Source organism: Myripristis murdjan, chromosome 23, assembly GCF_902150065.1.
Source record: "Myripristis murdjan chromosome 23, fMyrMur1.1, whole genome shotgun sequence".
In the NCBI taxonomy this organism is placed as follows: domain Eukaryota; kingdom Metazoa; phylum Chordata; class Actinopteri; order Holocentriformes; family Holocentridae; genus Myripristis; species Myripristis murdjan.
In genome coordinates, this window is record NC_044002.1 from 4,118,104 (window position 1) to 4,137,976 (window position 19,873).

Below are 19,873 nucleotides of genomic sequence, written 5' to 3' on the forward strand. Positions count from 1 at the left end.
CTCAGTGCTTGAACCATTAAGATAAAGTCCATGGCCTCTCAGGCTCAGAAGCTTCCATTCATCATCCACTTACTTGGTCTATGATGTTAGTATCAGCTGAGAATCTGTTTAGGATCTGGCCCAGGGGGGTAATGTCGAAGAACCTGAGGACACACATCATGTATGATCATCAGAGACCTTGGAGCAGTTTCTTATACCGCCTTGATTTTTTCAGCACAAAATGTGTGTGTGCTGCACAAAATGCCTAAAGCACCTAGCGCATTTTGATACATTAGTATCAAAACTTAAATAAATATCACTTTTCATAGTTATAAGGTCTACAAACACTGCCGTGTCCTTAAGTTACAGATCTCTGCACCAATTCTCTGTTTCTCTGCAACAACAGACCCCTTTGCACATCAGTCATTTTAACATGAAATAACAAGTAAACACAGATATTAATAATGACATTAATGAAGGTTCTGTTCCATTCAGGTCTAAAAGAGCCAGGCTCCTGCTGCTGTTCATGCTGGCTCACTGGAAAGACTCTGCTATACTTGGAATTTGACCTTAATTAATCCTGTTAGTAACACCTGTTGTTTACCTGCTATTTCATGTCAAAATGACTGCTGTTAAAAAGGTTTATTGTAGCAAAACTGAGAGCATGCAAAGAGAGCATTTGTAATGTACAGAAGGCATCAAGTAACTGCAACAGGCTTCAGAAGTCATGTTGTCATTTGTTAGTAGTCGTTTGTGAACTGTTAGCATTTTTTTTTTTTAAACTAAAACATCAATCATTTATGGAATAAATTAATGTTTTTTTTCTTAATTACCTGAAAAACATGAAATTAGTATGTGTGTATATGAAAAAAGAAAAAAAATGCAAATTTTTTATAACTTAAACGTAATTGGTACAGTTTTAAAAAACAAATTGCTAACAACTAAGTGTTTAGCCACCCATGATAACTCGTCACACACAAGTTGTAATGATTCTCCGCCTTAACAGTTTTATTGTCTTCCTTGAACAAAGATTTAACAGATCGGGCACAGAAATGGTCAAGGTAGCCTGCTAACCAGCTGTTTTTTTTTTGGCTCAGCAGTGATCTAGAATTATTTGGTAACACTTTACAATAAGAGTATAACAATTAACGTTAGTTAACATTAGTTAATGCCATAATGGTTAATTAACTGTTAGTTAATGATTATTAAGGCATTTACTAATGTCAGCGAGGTTCCTACAGGTTTCTTCAAGTTAAATTCAAGTCTTTTTAAGACCTTTTTAAGACCATTTATATCAAAAATTAATACCTATTTTTCAGCCTATTTCACAGCCCTACCGGCAAAGAAAAATGAACTCCTTGAATTTCGAGCGATCATTTATTCAACAAACAAAATAGCAATCCATAGTGCTCATGCAAAATATGCTAGATCGACACTAAAGTTAGCTGCGGACGTAGCAGGAGGGGCTGAAGGGCACTAGCAGCTAGCTGGCTAGCGTTAGCTGCAACTTCAGGCGCATTAGCAGCTAGCTGGTTAACGTTAGCTGGTGGGAACCTGGCAGTGATTGAAGGAGTTTGTTCCTTTCCTCTGGCATATTTAATGTGCCTGGCCGATTTGGCGTGCGAGTCCAACACCTTCACTCTCATTGTTCCAAGTTGAATCCTCTTTTTACACAAGGTGCAGTAGGCTTCAAAAACATTATCTACCACAGGTTTTAACCAATGACGGAAAGAAATTTTATCCATCCACGCTTCGTTGAATTTACATTTCCCCATTTTACAAGTGTGAATTAACTATCTATCATTAAAAAAACAACTACTTGTCTTGTCGTTCGTAGTTTTGTGTCTGGTAGCTCAAAGTCTTCAGTGACGTATTCATAGCATTTTCCCGGGGCTGAATTGCGTTCGAAATTATTGGTTCTGCTGTTCTTTGTTTATGTTATTTTATCAAAATAATCGTGGTTGACAAATGAAACGTTTGACGAGAAATGCGATACGGAGAAGTTACATACAGAACAAATTTTAAAACCTAGATATAAAAATTCAAGACTTTTTCAAGTCTTTTTAAGGTATTATTTCCAAATTTGTAAATTCAATGCTTTTAAGACTTTTTAAGACCCCACGGGAACCCTGTGTCAATAATATCTACAATAACTCTTAAATAACATATAAATTAATACCTTAGTATGAACAGCATCAGTACATGATTCTTAAACACAATAGTTAATGGTCACTTAATGGTTACTTATGTTTATTACCTGTTACTTAATGTTTATTAGGGCATTTACTAACATTAATTGTTGCACTCTTATTGTAAAGTGTTACCAATTATTCTAATTGTAAATTTATTGGGTAAGCCAGGCACAGAACCATTGGCTACATATTTAATGTGCGTAGCAGTGTTAGCGTTTTGTTAGCAAAATAATGATTTAGGCTGGATTAAATCGCAGTCTGTGACACAGATGATGATGTGAAAACCTCATGGATTTTCCTCATAGAGAAAATGCCTTGGGTTTGGAGTTCTATATTCGGGTTTGTAGGCAGCATTACATCTGACTTCTTCTATGGCAGACTTGAGAAGATGTACCAACAACGCTGCAATCAGTCATATGAGAAGTTTGCAGCTGCTACTGGATTCCCTTTTGTAAATTCTCAGATATTGCAGAAATACCCTGAAGAAGATGTGTGAGTTTCTGTACCTGATGGGAGCATGGATGATCTTGTTGAGAAGATTGTGGTGCAGGCTGGTGGCTGCAGACAGACCCAAGAATTCCACGGTGAGAGACGTGATGAGGCATAAAGTGATTCCAGCTCCACATAGGATGACAAACACTGGCAGGTAGTACTTGTCTTGCTGTGGGTCACACACACAAACACACACAGAAATGCATACACAGACACAAATAGATAAGAATGAAAAAACAGCTATAGTTTTTTTTAAGGGTTTAAAAAAGGACAATCACAGTTTTCTTCATATTTCTAAACTGTTCCTATATCGCAATAGATTTTAAAACTTCTCCTTTATTTCATAATGTCTGATTCATTTTTGCTGTACTTTCATATTTATATCTATATTCATTTTCCTCATTTCTCAGCATGTTATTCTGCTGTTATTTTGGAGTCCAGCATTATGGCCTAATTTCTGCCTAATATGTTTGTAACACACTGACACTTTCATTTTATGTTTAATAATGGTCTGATTTTACAATGGCATGCATGTTATTTGGCATGAAAATGGCACACCAAGTTTACTGTTACTGAATAGCAACACAAATGTCATCAATTAGCAACTTCAATCCAAAAATATTAGCATCCAAAATCCCATCGTGGTCAAATCCCAGTAACATACCCATCCTGCCACCATATCTATACTATAATATGTTACATGTCCCATACTATACCTCTGCATCGGAAGAGGTACTGTTGGTACCACTAGTCCACATGGTTACATTAGACTCTCCCATTTCCACACTTTTTGAGGAGGTCCATATAGCCAACCAGTAGTCAATGGCAACCATAACAGAGTGTTTGAGGAGTTTAGAGGACACCATTAGAAAGACCATGAAGAAACCACCAGAAGACAAGTATCTCCAGCACACCTGTGGAAATAAAATAATTGTCATTACCATCAATGTATAGCCTGGTTCCACACATCGCACATTCACTTTAAAAGTTTTGAGTGATTCAATCTCGGAACCCATCGGCTTTTTTCTGGTTACAACTTTAGCCTCTGGGTGTGAGGGTCAATTGTTTAAATTTAAATGGAAATAAGTGAGAAACTGCTCCCATTTCCATTTGTTTTTTGAACATTTCTCCACACAATACACAAACATTGCGATTTTTTTAGGTGTGTAAGGCCCAGACAACATTTCTGCTGATGCCTTCCGTCTCTTTCACTCCACACATGGACTATTTACCTTCTTAAAACCATGACTACAAATGGCAGCTGCATGGACTACAATGGAAACGGAAATGGCTTAGAGATATTATCAGTGCTTCAGTGGATCTGGTGAGGCCCAATTCAACTGTGATCTCTCAGCTCAGATCTCTTATGGTTGGACAGATGAATGGATGGATATGTAAATAGTTTACCTTCCATGGGATCTTTGATCGTCTGTTAGTGGTTGTAGAGAAGTTGTCATCATCTTCCTCCTCCTCTTCTTCTTCTGATATGGTAGAATTAGTTATGAGATTGGCAAGGGAAATTTACAAGCTAACCAAATTATAGACACAGCAGTAATGGAGTAATGAAGACTGTGAAGGACCTAAATGGCATCAAAGAGATGCAGAACCTTGTATCATGTAGCTATATCCTTTGTAATTAAAAGAAAATATGAAATCAACAACCTGGAGAGGCTCTAGCATACCTTTAGCCCATTTGCTCTGGCTTTAGGTATGATTTAATTTCACTTGTACTTCAATAAGGAAAATGTGCTAGAAGACTGGGAGCTGCATCAAAGAATTTATGTGAATTAGCCATCAACAACTTAGTGTTTGAAAATAATGATGACCTTGGAAGAGGGGGGGGTCTATTACCTTCGTCTTCATCATCTATCTGGTTTTTGGCATCTCTGGAGTAGAAAGCTCTTCTAAGTGTTTTCCTCTCCAGTGTCGTCTGGCTGTCCAGCTCTGTGTCCTAGAGAAATGGATTACAATGGAAACACCATTCAAGAAAAAGAGTAATGTGCTATGGTCAGACCGTCCAACTCTGTGACCTTTAACAGACCTTCTCCAGCTCATGGTCCTGTCTATTCATCAGTGTCTTCCAGTGATCATAAAGCTCAACATCATGAGTCTGAATGTCCTTCAAAGTTCCCTCTCTCAGCACAGAGCCATCCTTCATAGCTATGATCTGGACAAGACAAACAAAAACCCAAACAATATTAAAGTCAAGTCAACATAGCAGACACTTATGCATCAGTTACTAAGCTAACCAATGGAATGGTAGAAATTTTTGGGAGCCACGCTTCAATTTGACATTGATATAATTCACCAAGCAGCACCTACTTGCTTCCTTCTTTTGCCAAAAGGATACAATTGAGAGCTGTGGGAAGCAGTGTGAATCAATTCTAGAAGCTGAAGTTTTATTGAAATTATTTTTTAGTGGACTATATGTATGCCAAATAAGCCTGCTCAATAAGCTTTGATTCCCATTGTGTCAAGTTTGAAAGCCTTATATTCATTGGCTTGAACAGGACACAACCACATTGCAAAAATTGGGTTTTTGTTGAATTTGCACTTCCCCATGGCAATGCTACATATCAATCAAGCTAAAGCTAATTTGTTGGCTTAGAGTTTAAATAACAATTACTAGTAAAGCTAGCTAACTAGTGAAAGCTCCTCTTTTTCTGTATGCCCTTTGCTGTGAATATTCCCCACAAACATGATGTCATTGCTGTTGGTTCCACTAAACCCTAAAACTTATTTTCCATTTCTGTGGTATTTTTAAGATATTTGAGAGATGGGTTAAGACATTTTAATGCACAAATGTAATACAGTGGTCCCTCGTTTATCACGGGAGTTACGTTCTAAAAATAACCTGCTTTAGGCGAAATCCGCGAAGTAGTCAGCTTTATTTTTTACAATTATTATAGATGTTTTAAGGCTGTAAAACCCCTCACTAAACACTTCATACACTTTTCTCAGACAGGCATTAACATTTTCTCACTTTTCTCTCTTGTTTAAACCTCTCTCAAAGTTCAAACCTTCGTAGAAAAATAAGTCCAGTATTATAGAATGAACGCATTCTGTACTGTACAGGAGACACGGCACGGAGGAGATTGATTGACAATCAGTCCCTTACAGTCCCTTAGCCAATCAGGATGCAGAACACAATGCGCAGGCTCTCCCTTAGCCAATCAGGACGCAGAACACAATGCGCTGTTAAAAAAAAAAAAAAAGCATGCAAAATTGCACAAAAAAAAATCCGCGAAACTGCGAAAGGTGAACCGCATTATAGCGAGGGACAACTGTACTCTCTAAGGATCCACAGACACCCTGTATATCAATTAAAGGCTCTTACCCAGTCAGCATGTATAAGGTACTGCAGCTTATGGGTGACGAGCACAACAGTGCGTTTGTCATCCTGTAAAAACTTGAGGATTCCTTCCTGCATCAGATGATCGCTGAGGTGAATGTCTAATGCTGAGAACGGGTCATCCTATGCAACAAGAGAGACCAATGGATGAATGAAGAAGCAGGTCTGACTCATTTCAGAATCCTTGGGGGGAATTTCAAAAACCTTAAGCAGATGCACAACACTAATAATGGGTCATCCAGCAAAAACTACATCATGACTGAACCGACTTTCCCAGATTGGAACACATCTCTCAGTGTTCCATGATATTCCAGACATCCCATGACAAGTGGGAGTGGATGTAATATTCATATTACCCTATTGAGAGCTTTGACCTATTTAAATATTTCAAAATTTGACTAATTTGTGAACCTTGTAATGTTGACTGGTACACAAAACTGACATATAGCAATAATTATGCTTCAGTTGCTCTTTCAGTCCATGCCTACTGCACAAATTGAAAGAGCAAATTAAACATAATTGTGGCTATATGATGGAAAAATACGGTCATAATTATTGGAAAAAATGACCTTATTGGCACATGAAGGAGTGCAGATGGTGCATTTAGTAGTTTCACAGCCTGAGGGAAGAAGCTGCTCTGTAGTCTGGTGGTACGGCAGCGAATACTTCTGTATCTTTTGCCTGACGGCAGCTGGGTGAACAGGCTGTGGCTGGGGTGGGTGTTGTCTTTTAGGATCTTTTTGGCTTTGTGCAGGCACCTCACCTCCCCGATATCACTGATGCTTGGTAGATGGGTACCAAAGATGTTTTGGGCAGTTTTAATCACTCGTTGCAGAGTCTTCCTGTCCTGGGCCGTGCACATCCCATGCCAGTTTGTGATGTTTCCAGTCAGGATGCTTTCAATCGCTCCTTTGTAGAAGTTGACAAGAACTTGGCGTGGGAATTTTGCTTTCGTAAATTTCCTTAAGAAATACAGCTGTTTCTGAGCTTTTTTAACCAGGGCAGAGATATGTGAAGTCCATGACCAGTTCTCTGTTATGTTGATTCCCAGGAACTTGAAACTGCTCACTTGCTCCACCTCAGCTCCATTGATGTAGACAGGGTTGTGTGTCTTTGCCTCCTTTTTTCTAAAATCAGCTATCAGCTCTTTGGTTTGATATATGATGTTATTGGAGTGTACACATATGGTGTACACCAGAGTGGGACAGTCAAAATTCAGAAAAATTCTCTCTCTATACCTGCTGAGACCCTAATGAGTTATTGAAAGTAACAAACTTATTTTACTTCATTTTAATCATTCAAATTTTCACATTTTTTGAATGTTCTACCTGAGATTTGTGAAATGTTGCACTGTTTAGCATTTTTGGTCATATCACCCAGTTCTAACAGTAGATCGCTTCACAGGCATACAGATGAGGAAGAGCAGCGTTAACAAACCATAGAGGAAGACAATAAGGGCAGACATCAGGGCCATAGTAGGAACAGTGTCTACTTAGGGAAGAGTGGCTGTATGTCTCTGTTATGTTTTAACTCTCTTTCTCTATCTCTTTCACATGGTGGGTGGCAGCTACAGTGTGTCCTATAGTGTGTTAATGGTGCTGTGGATATGATCACTTGATATATTTCATGCTGAGTGTGTATGACGCACAATCCAATCCTGAGGTCAGATATGTGATCTTCTCTGGCCCAAGCAGCTTCACTTTTACAGCCAAATATAATGTTTAAGAAAACATTCCCTGTGCAGTCATCATATTACATTACAGTGTTTCATCAATAAAACTTTTTTTTAATTATACAAGACATTACTAAGTGTGATGAGTGTATAAAAGAATGCCAGTGACGGCTTTTAGGCTGGAGTGTATGATTGATAGCCAATTAAAACTTGCAGTGGCAACAGGAAATGATGTAACTACTCAGGAAGACAAACACATGACAGCATGGCACCAGAGAGAAGTGACTAAGACACAGACAACTCCTCTTCCCAGTGGTCAACATGCATTGTGTCTTCAACAGCTTAGTTTGATATGTACTTTCCCATATGCATCACTGGCTATTAGGCTGATAGGTGGGTACACTAGCCACTACACCACTGACAAACATTTATAAAGAAAGTCAGTTAACAACCAAATACTAAATTACTTTTAATTTAATATAGCAAAAAGTGTTGTCAATTGTCAAATCAATTGCCTAGAATCAACAAAACTAAGGTGATACAGAAATCTTATAAATAAAAATTTGTCTAGAAATAATACATGTACAGTGGAAGTCAGTATCTTGTCCACACCATAAACACACATGTTGGAGACATCCTATAATCACTGGAACCCTGCATAACATTCTGCATTCCCGCCTTTACAAAAAGATATAACAGAGAAATTCTCTTCTTAAGAAGGAAGACAACAGATCAATTTTCAAAAGAATGGTGGATGGTTAACAAAATTAAGTGTTTCCAATTTTTCTTTATTTTAAGAAAGTGAATAGTGCACATTTTGTTAATAGAAATGATTTCAATGGGAGCTAAACTCACCAAGAAAACAATGTTGGTGTTCTGGTAAAGAGCTCGGGCCACACAGATTCTCTGTCTCTGGCCTCCACTTAGGTTGATGCCCTGAAAAACAGCAGCACATTAGGAAAAACATGAAGTTATCAGTAATAAGAAGGAACCCCCCTCAGGCCCATTATCAACAGGATCACTCAGTTACTTACAACACTGCCAAACATTTAGCTACCAACTTAGCTCCATTGGCTGGAAACAGTCCTCATCATGTTCAAAACTCTGTGGACTTTGTGAACAAGGTCCATGGATTAAAACTGGAGCCAAATAAAACCATGGATATAACCTATGATGTAACCTTATTGTTTACATGCATCCTTCCTATAGAGGCAATGGAAACTGTAAGGCAATTGCTACTATAGGATAACACCCTTAATAATAGAACCAAAATAAGCCCAGACCAGATATGCGAACTGCTGGACTTCTGCCTGAACATTTTCACTACAATGAGGAGATTTATGGACAAAAGTATGGCTGTGCCATGTGTTCACCAGTATCTCCCATTGTGGCCAACCTCTACATGGCAGATGTAGAACTATACGGGATATATGGGATACTACTGAACTATACAAGAACAGAAGTTATCAGAACCCTATACCACCAAGATGATGATGTGCTAACCAGTGCCCAGGCCCAAAAGAAGGAGCACAAACACCTGAAGGAAGCACTTAAAGCATATGCATAGACTGTCTGGACCTTTGTGAAAGCAGCCACAAAATCCAAGAACACCAACAATGCAGGTGAAGGAAAGAAGAATAAATGCAACAACATCATCATCTCAAATCTATCTGAGGTTTTTCAACAAGCACCACATCCCTGTGTTTTTCAGTGTTTTTCTTCTGAAAGAAAATCTCTCAACAGAGGCGGAGGTCTCAAACACCATCTATCTTCAGCATACAACGCTATCCTGTCATCCCTTCCCAGGAAATTAGACCATTCACTCTTGGCCTCTTGTGACCAAAACAACTGTCATTCACTCCCAAAGTCAGGTGACACCACCAACACTAACAACGGTCGTCACAACAGGGAGAAGCACAAACAAGTCGGTGGTAGCAATGATCTGAATAACGTTCTCACACAGGTTAAAAACCTGGAGCTCCCCACCAGTCTGTCAAAACTGAAGAAGCTTCTTGGATGATAAGTGAAATGTCTTCAAAAATCTACAAACACATCCAGGTGCCCTTAATTTAAGTCTCCTTGCACTACCATGACTTGGATGACTGAAAATCTTCACAAACATCAGTAATAAGAAACAATTTCACTGTCATTTCTTTTTAGACTTTTTGAAAATATTAACTTCACTGTATTCACTGAGGCCATGTCATGATGATAAATAATCAAATATAATTATCTTGTAACAAATTAAACAAATATGTGCATACCCTTTCTCCGATCTCAGTCTGGTCTCCAAAGGGCAGCAGGTCAATATCTGGCTGCAGAGAGCAAGCCTCAATCACGGCCTTGTACCTGAGAAATAAACATAAGGACCATCATATGTACCTTTAATCATCAGAATTACTTGAGTGCTTGACACTAAAGGCATTCACAAACAAAACACAAATACAATTTCACCTTTTCACAACAGAGAGGACTAACAGAGTAAAATGTGTTGAATTTCCATCAGCTTTGTGATCATGAGACACCTCGCCTGTAACAAAGAACTTCAACATAGCATAAGTGCAGCGAGATTTTCTGCTGGGATACCTGTATCACTAACAGACACCATTTGTAAGCAGTCTAGAATTAATTTGGTAGCTTATATATTACAGCTAGGCTGGAGCAAATAGTTTTGTTTGATGCTAGCCTTTTTCAAAAAGTTTTATATGAGAAGCTAATATACATCATCCCTAAAGAGCAGGCAATTGCAAATTTCACATTTGTTTTATATAACAGAATACAAACCACTGAATAGTGTGTCCACTGCTAGTGGGCTATACCAAGCCAAGTTACAATATTTACATTTTGCCATTTGTACACAGTTTATAGCAAGAGCTACAATCTGGCATGTTTTAACACCTTGGTACAATGAGTTTGTAACGTATTAATAATTATCCTAACCAGAAGTATCTCAATCTCTTAATCCGTTAAACCTACAGCAACTAATCTTCGCAATAATTGGTTGTTAATTGATTGCAACATCTCAAAACTGTTTATTTCTATTTAACAATTATTTTCCTATTAACACAATAAAATGAACACTGGCATCAGCCATCAGAAATTGCATCTCAACAAACCTTGATTGTGGTCACTCTTTGCACACACCATTATGTGATGCAGCTGGTGTAGTGAGGTCAAAAGACTTTAAAAGGAGCAGTGGCTGACGCTTCATGGCTACAGTGTAACAGGACCATCAGCTGGCTAACTAAATACTAGAATAATATGGCTTTTGTCATTTGGTTTTTGTCTTAAGGACATGGTTTTTACTTTACACTTCAGAAATGACATGTAACATGATGCTCACAGAAGCGTCTTCCATCACTGAGCAGTTGAAAATAAGTGTAGGTTTAGGTTTTTTTTTTGCACAATAGGGCAATGAAAACTTTACTTGGTTGCTCTTAGAATTGAGAACATAGAAAACAGAGAAATGTTCAGCAAGGTGAACAGGAGAGCATGCAGGGAACTGGTTGGAGTCCATACAGAGATGAATGGTGATAGTGGGGTTTTACCTCTGTTTGCTGAAGGGGCTGCCAAAGGTGATGTTTTCTTCCACTGTAGCATTGAGCAGCCAGGACTTCTGGGTTGCGTAGGCCACAGAGTACCTGTTCTTGCTGAGAAATGAGGGCAAACGGACAGATGAGCACCGCAGATCCTGTATTCATAAAGCCTCTAAGAGCAGCAGTACTGATCTACAATCACTGGTCAGGTCACACGGCGGTATTAACTGCATGATTCTTTTGAATATTTCTTTTTTTCTGTGTGAGTGGACTGTCCACTACTCAGTGGGTAGTCAATTGTTTTCTTTACAGCAGGAAGACTAATGAAAGAGAGGCACAAGAGGAAAGATGAAATTAAATCAACAGTCTGCAGGGGCCTGTATGGTTCAAAAAGCAGGGTCCTGAATATGGAGCCCAGAATTGTGATGCCACAATTTATTATTTCGTGGGCACAAGATGGTATCAGGTGTATGTGAGATAAACCTCACTCAGTCATTTTGGGTAACTCTGTTGGTGCTGTTACTGGCATGACACACAAACAGTATAGTATTAAAACTGTGCACAATTTTATGCATATTGCTTAAATTTCCATATATTTTGCTGTTTTTTGTAAAGAAGCTTAAGTTCATGTTTCATATCATTTGCAAACCCAACAGCAGGTTGGACACAAATTAGTCACCACAAAAGCCATTTTACCTTCAGGATGGCAGTCTTGGGCACCATATTTAGACACTACTCCATCACTGATTATTACAACACACACACATGCCATTGCAGTTTCCTGTAATGGACTAATATTTGCTTTGTGGATAAGTGGTAAGTGTCTTGCTTCTGTTTTGTATCCTTTGGTCCTAACATTATGACATTAGGCAAACTAACGTCAGATCAGTACTCCTGTTCAAAGATACTTTATGAATATGGGACCCAAGAAAAGAAAAGAGGAAGAAAGAGAGTAAATATCTTTTTGAAGCTGTCATACTCCACCGCAACATGTAAAACAATGTCAGATGTGAGATAAATATGGATCATGAATCAGGTTAATGATGAGCTGCAAATCAACAACAACAACAACAGCAAGAACAACAAAATCAATACTAACGGCATCTACAGCAACACCAGTCTCAACAAAAACAATATTAAAAACAACAACACTTTGCTGGGAGTCTGATCTGATTTCGACTCTGTTGGGATTTTAAACAGTTTCAGATAAGGTTATTTAGCATATTATATATTAACCTTACAGTCTAACAATGCCCATTTTTTAAGACTTTGCTTCCAGAAATTTAATTTGTGGAAATTTTACTGTCTGTTCTTCTTCGTATTGTGAAAATTTATTAAGTATACTTGCACTGTTTTATTAATATAATTTCTATATTTTTTGCCATCATGTGTATCAAGTATCAAATCAAGTATTTCAGTTTTCCCTTTATACTATACATGGAGTCTCTGTCACCAACAGAGTCAGTTGCTGAATGTTATTCTTTATTCTTAAAAAATACAGTGTATACCCTTACATGTTACAGTTGTTCCTTCAAACATGCATGTGTAAAAATATCTAGGTAGTGTATAAAGTATATGAAGAGTGTATGTCCCAGGACTGACTGGCCTATGATATGTTCACCAAGTTCATATTCATTAAACCCTACTGTTAACTGAAAAATACTTCATTAAAAATACCATGCAAGCAAAATAATCGACTACATACAGTCCACATTAATACAAAACATAAGTATATCTTCTTATCCATCTGTAAGTCTGACCGTATAGATGGAGCCTTCACAGAAAAATACTAATATGTAGATGGCTAATAATTTAAGACAGAAACTGATCAGCTCAGCACCCCTATTATGAAACACATTTGGGCTGAGCAATGGAAAATTATATGAAATGAAACTGATAACAGCCTGTATACACTTGTGTCTACTTGTCTCTATATAAAAACAAAATGAGTGTCATCATTTTAAAGTGATAAAAAATAGCATTGAGGATGGATTTACTTCTGAGTTAAAGCAAAGACTCCCAGCATTAAGAACGTACCCCACGCCAATTCGGCTAGCACAAAGTTAATGATCACCTTGATGGGAGAAGAGTAAAAGATGAGCAGAAGATAGTACACCCCTGAAGTAAAGCTGCTGTGGTTGTTCCTGATCACACACATAAACATGAAGCCATGGCAGCAGAAAGGTTTTAGAAGCAAAATTTTGACTGGAAGATCAATGACTGAAATCTCTAGGTAAGTGTTGGGTGGAGAAAGTTAGCTCAACAACTGTAACATAGTGCAGTGATTTTAAATCTGTGGTTCCTGACCCAGTGGCAGGTCCCAGCATTGAGATGGGTGCGTCCTGGGAAAGCTGTATCAGTACATTCTTTTTTTCAATGGTAGAGAATGAAAATCAATAAGGATCATATTCCTAAAACAAAAAGACACCACACAGATGAATATAATGATTACTGATTATAGTTTTGTAGGAGCTGATGGTGTGGAAGCCCCCAGATTTGTTCTTCGCCTGGAACCTTTAGCTCTAGTGCAGCTATAAAACCCTCAAAACTGAAGAGGCATCTTAGTATTTTGCTTCAGTGGAAAGAGGGAAGGGATTTCTTCTTTGGGTTTTCTGACAAATTTATTTCATTTTGCAAAATATTTTGCAAGCCTTGCAACAAACTGTACCCCTATATGTGGGTTCAAGCATGAGAAAATTTGGGAACCCCTGACTTGCCAGTTGCTTCAACTGTGGGCAACATTATTTATTTATTTGACCTTTATTTAACCAGCAAAACCCAACTGGGATTAAAACCTTTTTCCCAGTGGGGTCTTGGCCAAGACAGTCAAAACTGATTGCAATAAGCAACTCTAAGGTGTGTAAGTGTCTAGCTATATATATATATATATATATAAGAAGCAGGGCAGATATGAAAGCATTCATGAATGCTGCAAAATGAAACTGTAATGATTCAAGTTCAAAGAGAAGTAAACCAAAAATGTGTACAATTTAAATCATCTTAAACTTCTATATGTATGTGGTCAAGAACAACACAGCCTCTATAACTGCATCAGATCCTTTGTATGCAGTGACACAGGGGAGATGTACTTTCTTCTGAGACAGAATAATGATGAAAAATGGAAAAAACAGTGAAAAGGATGAAACAAGAAGGGACAATAGATGGAGGGTCAAGGGGTCACTTCAGATCTGAAACAGGAAGCAGGAGACAGGGAGTAGGACCTATACCTCCTGATGTCTTCGTCAGACTCTTCTGTCTCTGACCAACTGTCAAAGTCATGTCAATGTGTTAGAATCAGCCTATTGCAATCAACAGCGTTTTTGAGTAAGTATGTGTGTGATAACAGACAAAGTCAAAGGGAGAGAGAGACAGACAAGGAAGAAAACAGAAAAAAGGTGACACACCCTCGTAATTAACAGTGTGTGTAATGAGACAGAAAACACAAAAAGAAATATAATTGAGAAGGGAAGAAAGAAGCAAAACAGAGGGAGGAAAAAAAGAGTATGGAAGGTGCAGATGATCACACATCAACATGCCAAACCCGAGTCAAAGAAGACATGACGTTAGCCTGCTAACTGTTAATTCAATTAACCTTCCCACCCAGAAAGGAAGAGCAGTGTAAGTGATGCAGTCATTGTCTGTCTTTGATAATTAGGTTTTGTGGCTGCACTTCGAATGATGTCCAATTTTTTTTCTGTGTGTGTGTGTGTGTGTGTGTGTGTGTGTGTTTGTGTGTGTATCTGTGTGTATGGTAAAGATGCCCTGGCTCCACCTATGATGAAACCTCTTATTCACTGTATGTGGACTCTTTCCAACTTTCCAAGCGAAATGCATTCCACTTAAAGATTTTATCTTAGTTTACATACATATTATGTTAATATTAGGGATTATAACATGCATTCGTTTTGGCAGATACAGCACACTACAAGTAAAAGAAGTCAGATTCCATGTATTTGAAAAAAAAAAATGCATGTTCACTTGCATATGCCAATATAGAGGTACAGGAATACAAATGGTTACCAGGTTTCTGGGATACTTTGCCCACTGGTAAACTTAGCTGTAAAGTCATACAAACACAGGCCTCAAAGTCATCCATGTGTCCTTGGTACATCATTGGTACCGGTGCTCCATGCTAACACTCCAGCTTACACTGACATGCCAATATGCAATGCATACGAATATTTGCTCAATACTTAAGGATTTAAGCATTAACCCCATTGGAAGATAAAGGAACCATATTTCTACACCTACCAGCTAAGCTGATCAATGGGACAGTCAACCAAAAACCTGCTGTATTCCTTTGATATACATGTGCTATATTACACATACATGTCTGACTGCTGAAATGGCTTCACCTGACTCTTTCAGTCCCTATCATGATATTGTAATCTAAACATTTGAACTAGTTATACTTATTAAATAACTCTCGATGTCAGTTACAGAGCTAAATGAGAATGTTTCTTGAAAAGAGTGTGTGAATAAATGTGTTTTAGAAAGGAGACTAGGGAGAAAGTACCTTATAATCCCCTCGTGGGCCATCTCACAATCAGGCAGCCTGATGTGGTAATAGATCAGGATGTAAAAAGACAGAAACCATCACACACACACACACACACACGCATGCATGTACGCACGCACGCACACGCACACACACACACACACACACACACACACACACACACACACACACACACACAATCACACATACACACACACACACTCAGGAAAATTTGTATGCATGTGCACTCACATAAACAGGTGCACATACACAATCATGTGAGCAGGCATCCAGACAATACACATAGACACACACACACACACACACACACACACACACACACACACACACACACAAGGCACAGGTTAGTATACAGCCCTGGGAGTATATTCTCTTACGATACTGATGTGCATCTTCAATGTGCATGGTTTTTAGAACTGAATGTAAATTTCGGGTAATAATGTGTTCCACAGATGTCGGAAAGTCAGAAATTCCTTTCACTGCCTTTTCCTGGGAAATGCATACGTTTCTGGCAGATGCTACCTACCAGATCTACTTTCCAATTCAAATAGAAAAAAAAAACAAAATAGGAGCCTTTAATTTTCACAAAAAAACGGGTATCAGGATTTACTGTTTTTTAAATTGACAAAACCCACCTTTTTGCCTTCCTTTATGTACTAAAAGTCAGAGGTAGAAATACAGGATTAGCAGTCCAGAGGAGCACAGCAACTAAAGAGGATATTTCATCACCATGTGGACTCATATGACATCCATGGAACTATACCATCTAACACTCTACCGAGGTTCAATTTTGCTTTAAATGTCAAAAGGGTCTATTTTTTGACCTGGACAACTCTGGAGGCACCAAGGTTCTAACTAAGATCTAACAAATTGGAAATATTTGACTTCCAACTGGGAATAGAACACAACAATAATCTTAAAATTCTGAGAATTTCATTGTTTTGGTTTGGTCTGCTTTGAGAGACTGTAAACATCAGTATTGTTTTGAACCAAAGTGAATCAAAGTGAAAGCAACAGTCATTTTAGATGCTCCACAGATATCATAAGAGGGCCAAGAGGGACCAGCTTTTTATCAGCAGCACATGATACATCACATGATACAGTGGTAACCATCATAGAAGTCCCTCCACCCTGTATCTAGCTTTGTGCTTCCAAATAATTCCCCAAAAAGGTGGAGTAACAGCACAGAAGCAGAACTGCAGCAAGCTCCATACAGAGTGGGACTTCCATGATGATTTAGTATCAGTACATATCAGTGGACAAAACGGCGAAGGTAGCACTAGATTCTAATGACATCTACTGACAAATACAAATGATTTGTCTTACAGTGCTACAAAATATCAAATGAGATGCCTGTAAATAACATTAATATAGACATTACTGTATGGAAATTGACGTCTAAATATATTCCAGAAAACAGTAAACCAGACTAAACAAACTTGTAGCAATCAAAGAAAGTGAAAGAATGCATAATCGTTCTTCAACAGAATACTGGAGTACTGATTAACTAAGTAAGGTATGTTCACGGTCACTGTACTAACATATTATTAAGTCTACATCAATATTCTATATAGTACTGACACAGTTTGAAGAATAAACTATCTACCTCTGCTGTTGTGTGACACTACAGGTCATTTGACAGCAAACTCAAATGTTGTCTAACTGTGACTACACATAATGATACAAGTAAACGATGACACTGGTCTGGTAACAGTAACACTTCAGTTCATTGAGAATGTATTATTAAAAAAAAATGCAAAAAATGGAACAGAAGCTAAGTTCATGTCATTAGTAACACTTGTGTTTACCTGCTGTTTAATATAAATATGGCTGCTGTGAAAAAGGTCAATGATAGCTAATTAGATCCTGTCAGGCAGTGGTTCTCAAATAGAGAGCCCACAGGTTACCATCAAACTCTTTGACTGTGCCTCCAAAACCTAATGATGTTTTAGATAGCTGAAACATTGTCTGTTATCAAACTTCATTGTAGCTGTGGTGCAAATATCTCAGTGCATCATGGCATAATAATGTTGACATGGAGACAGTTTAACATGAGAAGAAAAAATACACCATCAGGCAGGCTGAATTTGTCTTTTGACATTTGAACAGAAGAACTTTGTCTCTTGTCTGCACATGTAGTGGTTTTGTCTCTCGTATCCAATAATTTCAATAACAAATGTACTGTACAGCCTTGCCACTGTTACCCTAAGTTACCTACCCCTACTGTACTCTGAATTTTCCAAACAAGAACACTTGGTTTGGAATGTGACTGCAGTAAATTTAAGAAGGAATGTAAAATGTGGGGCTATGGCTCTGTAAACTGTTAAGCTTACCAAGTAATTGTTTTGCCCATGAGCCCATCTAATCAGATGCTAATCAGAGATCCATCCACAGCCATACAACTGAGATGGACAGAGGGATCACATGGCTTTATGAATGTTATCACTATGTTATTCTAATTTTTTAAAAAGGGCATGTATTAACAGAGCATGGACATCTTTTAAATGGAGGCATGGAATGTGAAGGTTAGCGTGTATTAGTGAAATCATATAAGCAACAGTCAGAGTATCTGCAGGTTTTGTATTTAAGATCATTTTAGTGCTACCTGGAATTGGAATGTCACACCCAAAATAAAGGGCCAGACTATTTCTGATTACACAGTACTAATTAAATTAGTAAATTACTAATTAAATTAATAATTAAAGTAGTAAAGATTTAGGAATTAGGAATTGTCTTTAACCTCAAATTTAGATCATTTATTTACTTTTACTTTGACTTTATTTTATTTAGTATTTACTTTTACTTTTGTAAAGTGTTTTATGACCTGCAGATACCCTGGAAAGAAGGGAAAGAGAGATTGTTTGAAAAAAAGTTGTTAAGGTGACATGGTCGCACAGGGTAAAAACACGGAACATAAAAAGACTGTTAAAAACAAAAAAGTTTACCGGAAACTTGAAGAGGATATAACAGAGAGCAGATGAAATGGATCAAATTATGTAATGATGAGAGAATGGAATGGCAGGGCCTATATTATGAGAGCAACTTTGATTAGCATTGAGGACCTGTACTTCTGAAATGTGTCTTGCCAGAATAGGACTGTAAACTCCAGATCTACTGACCTGAACAACTATTTTAACTGTCTCAAGCATGAAAAAAGCTTATTATAGCTTAGCCGCTTAATCCTGCTTTGCAACCCCATCCTTGTTATTCTGAATGTAATTTTGATTAAGGGTTGTGATCGCTACCAATATATAAGGAGATTTTTAAAGTATTCTAACTTCAAAGAAATGATGCAGCAACTCACACTTTTGTTTATGTGCCATCAAAAGATACATTCTCAATAACTTTAGTCTTGACCTCTGTCCCAACTCACAAAAACATGTGATTATATTCATGGTACATACAGTATCAGCAGGAGCCTCACAACTTATCTAAAGACCTGTAACAATTACAAGTAATAATGTAAGCAGAGCATAAATATAACTTGTCATTTATTGTGCTCTGTGGTATGTTGCTATGATATCTTACTTGCTCCAGTAGACTTTTCCACTGATGGTCTGCATCTCACCCAGCATGGCCAGCAGCAGTGAAGATTTCCCACAACCCACCTGGCCTACAATCATCGTCAGCTGACCTGAACAGTGGAAAAATATTGAGAATAGGGTCAGACAACCATATGGGGTCGATATTACAAATCAAAACTGTTCTAGACTCCGTCAAAGACCCTGATAAGATGGAGATGATATACTGGCTTGGCTGATTACATACTTCAACCCCACTTCCATACAACTAAAATACATTCTTAATCATGTTTAGGGGAAACATATTTTGTCGACGATTATGTTTGTTTGTAACATATCATAAATACGTTTCTTATCAATATTGTGCATATCATGTCAGGTGGCATTTTGACCAGTTTCATTACCTTTAGCCATCAAAACTACTCGGTTATGGTTGCGGGAAAGGTTTGGTTTAGTTGGTTTGGTTTCATAAAAAACACTTGTAAACGGCAACATAAAGTAACATAATGTAACGTTGGGGAAAAAAAAACTCCACGGGTACTCAAACTCCGGTCGCCTGAAAGTCGGTTGTTTGACCCATCCACCATGCCACCTGCGCCCAAGCGCAAAC

At 37.9% G+C, this 19,873-nt stretch overlaps 1 protein-coding gene across 1 annotated transcript in view; it reads right to left on the reverse strand.

Moving 5' to 3' along the window:
* The window catches only part of abcc9 (ATP-binding cassette, sub-family C (CFTR/MRP), member 9), a 78,669-nt gene that overhangs the window by 28,168 nt on the left and 30,628 nt on the right, over positions 1-19,873 (reverse strand). Inside the window, exons 17-29 of the mRNA XM_030046103.1 lie at positions 19,271-19,376; positions 15,740-15,778; positions 14,451-14,489; positions 11,236-11,337; positions 9,952-10,036; positions 8,543-8,623; positions 6,001-6,138; positions 4,705-4,830; positions 4,515-4,614; positions 4,071-4,144; positions 3,380-3,577; positions 2,678-2,832; positions 74-143 (exon numbers count right to left, since the gene is read on the reverse strand). Coding sequence (XP_029901963.1) covers positions 74-143; positions 2,678-2,832; positions 3,380-3,577; positions 4,071-4,144; positions 4,515-4,614; positions 4,705-4,830; positions 6,001-6,138; positions 8,543-8,623; positions 9,952-10,036; positions 11,236-11,337; positions 14,451-14,489; positions 15,740-15,778; positions 19,271-19,376 — 1,313 coding nt within the window. The remainder of the gene's footprint in view (positions 1-73; positions 144-2,677; positions 2,833-3,379; positions 3,578-4,070; positions 4,145-4,514; positions 4,615-4,704; positions 4,831-6,000; positions 6,139-8,542; positions 8,624-9,951; positions 10,037-11,235; positions 11,338-14,450; positions 14,490-15,739; positions 15,779-19,270; positions 19,377-19,873) is intronic.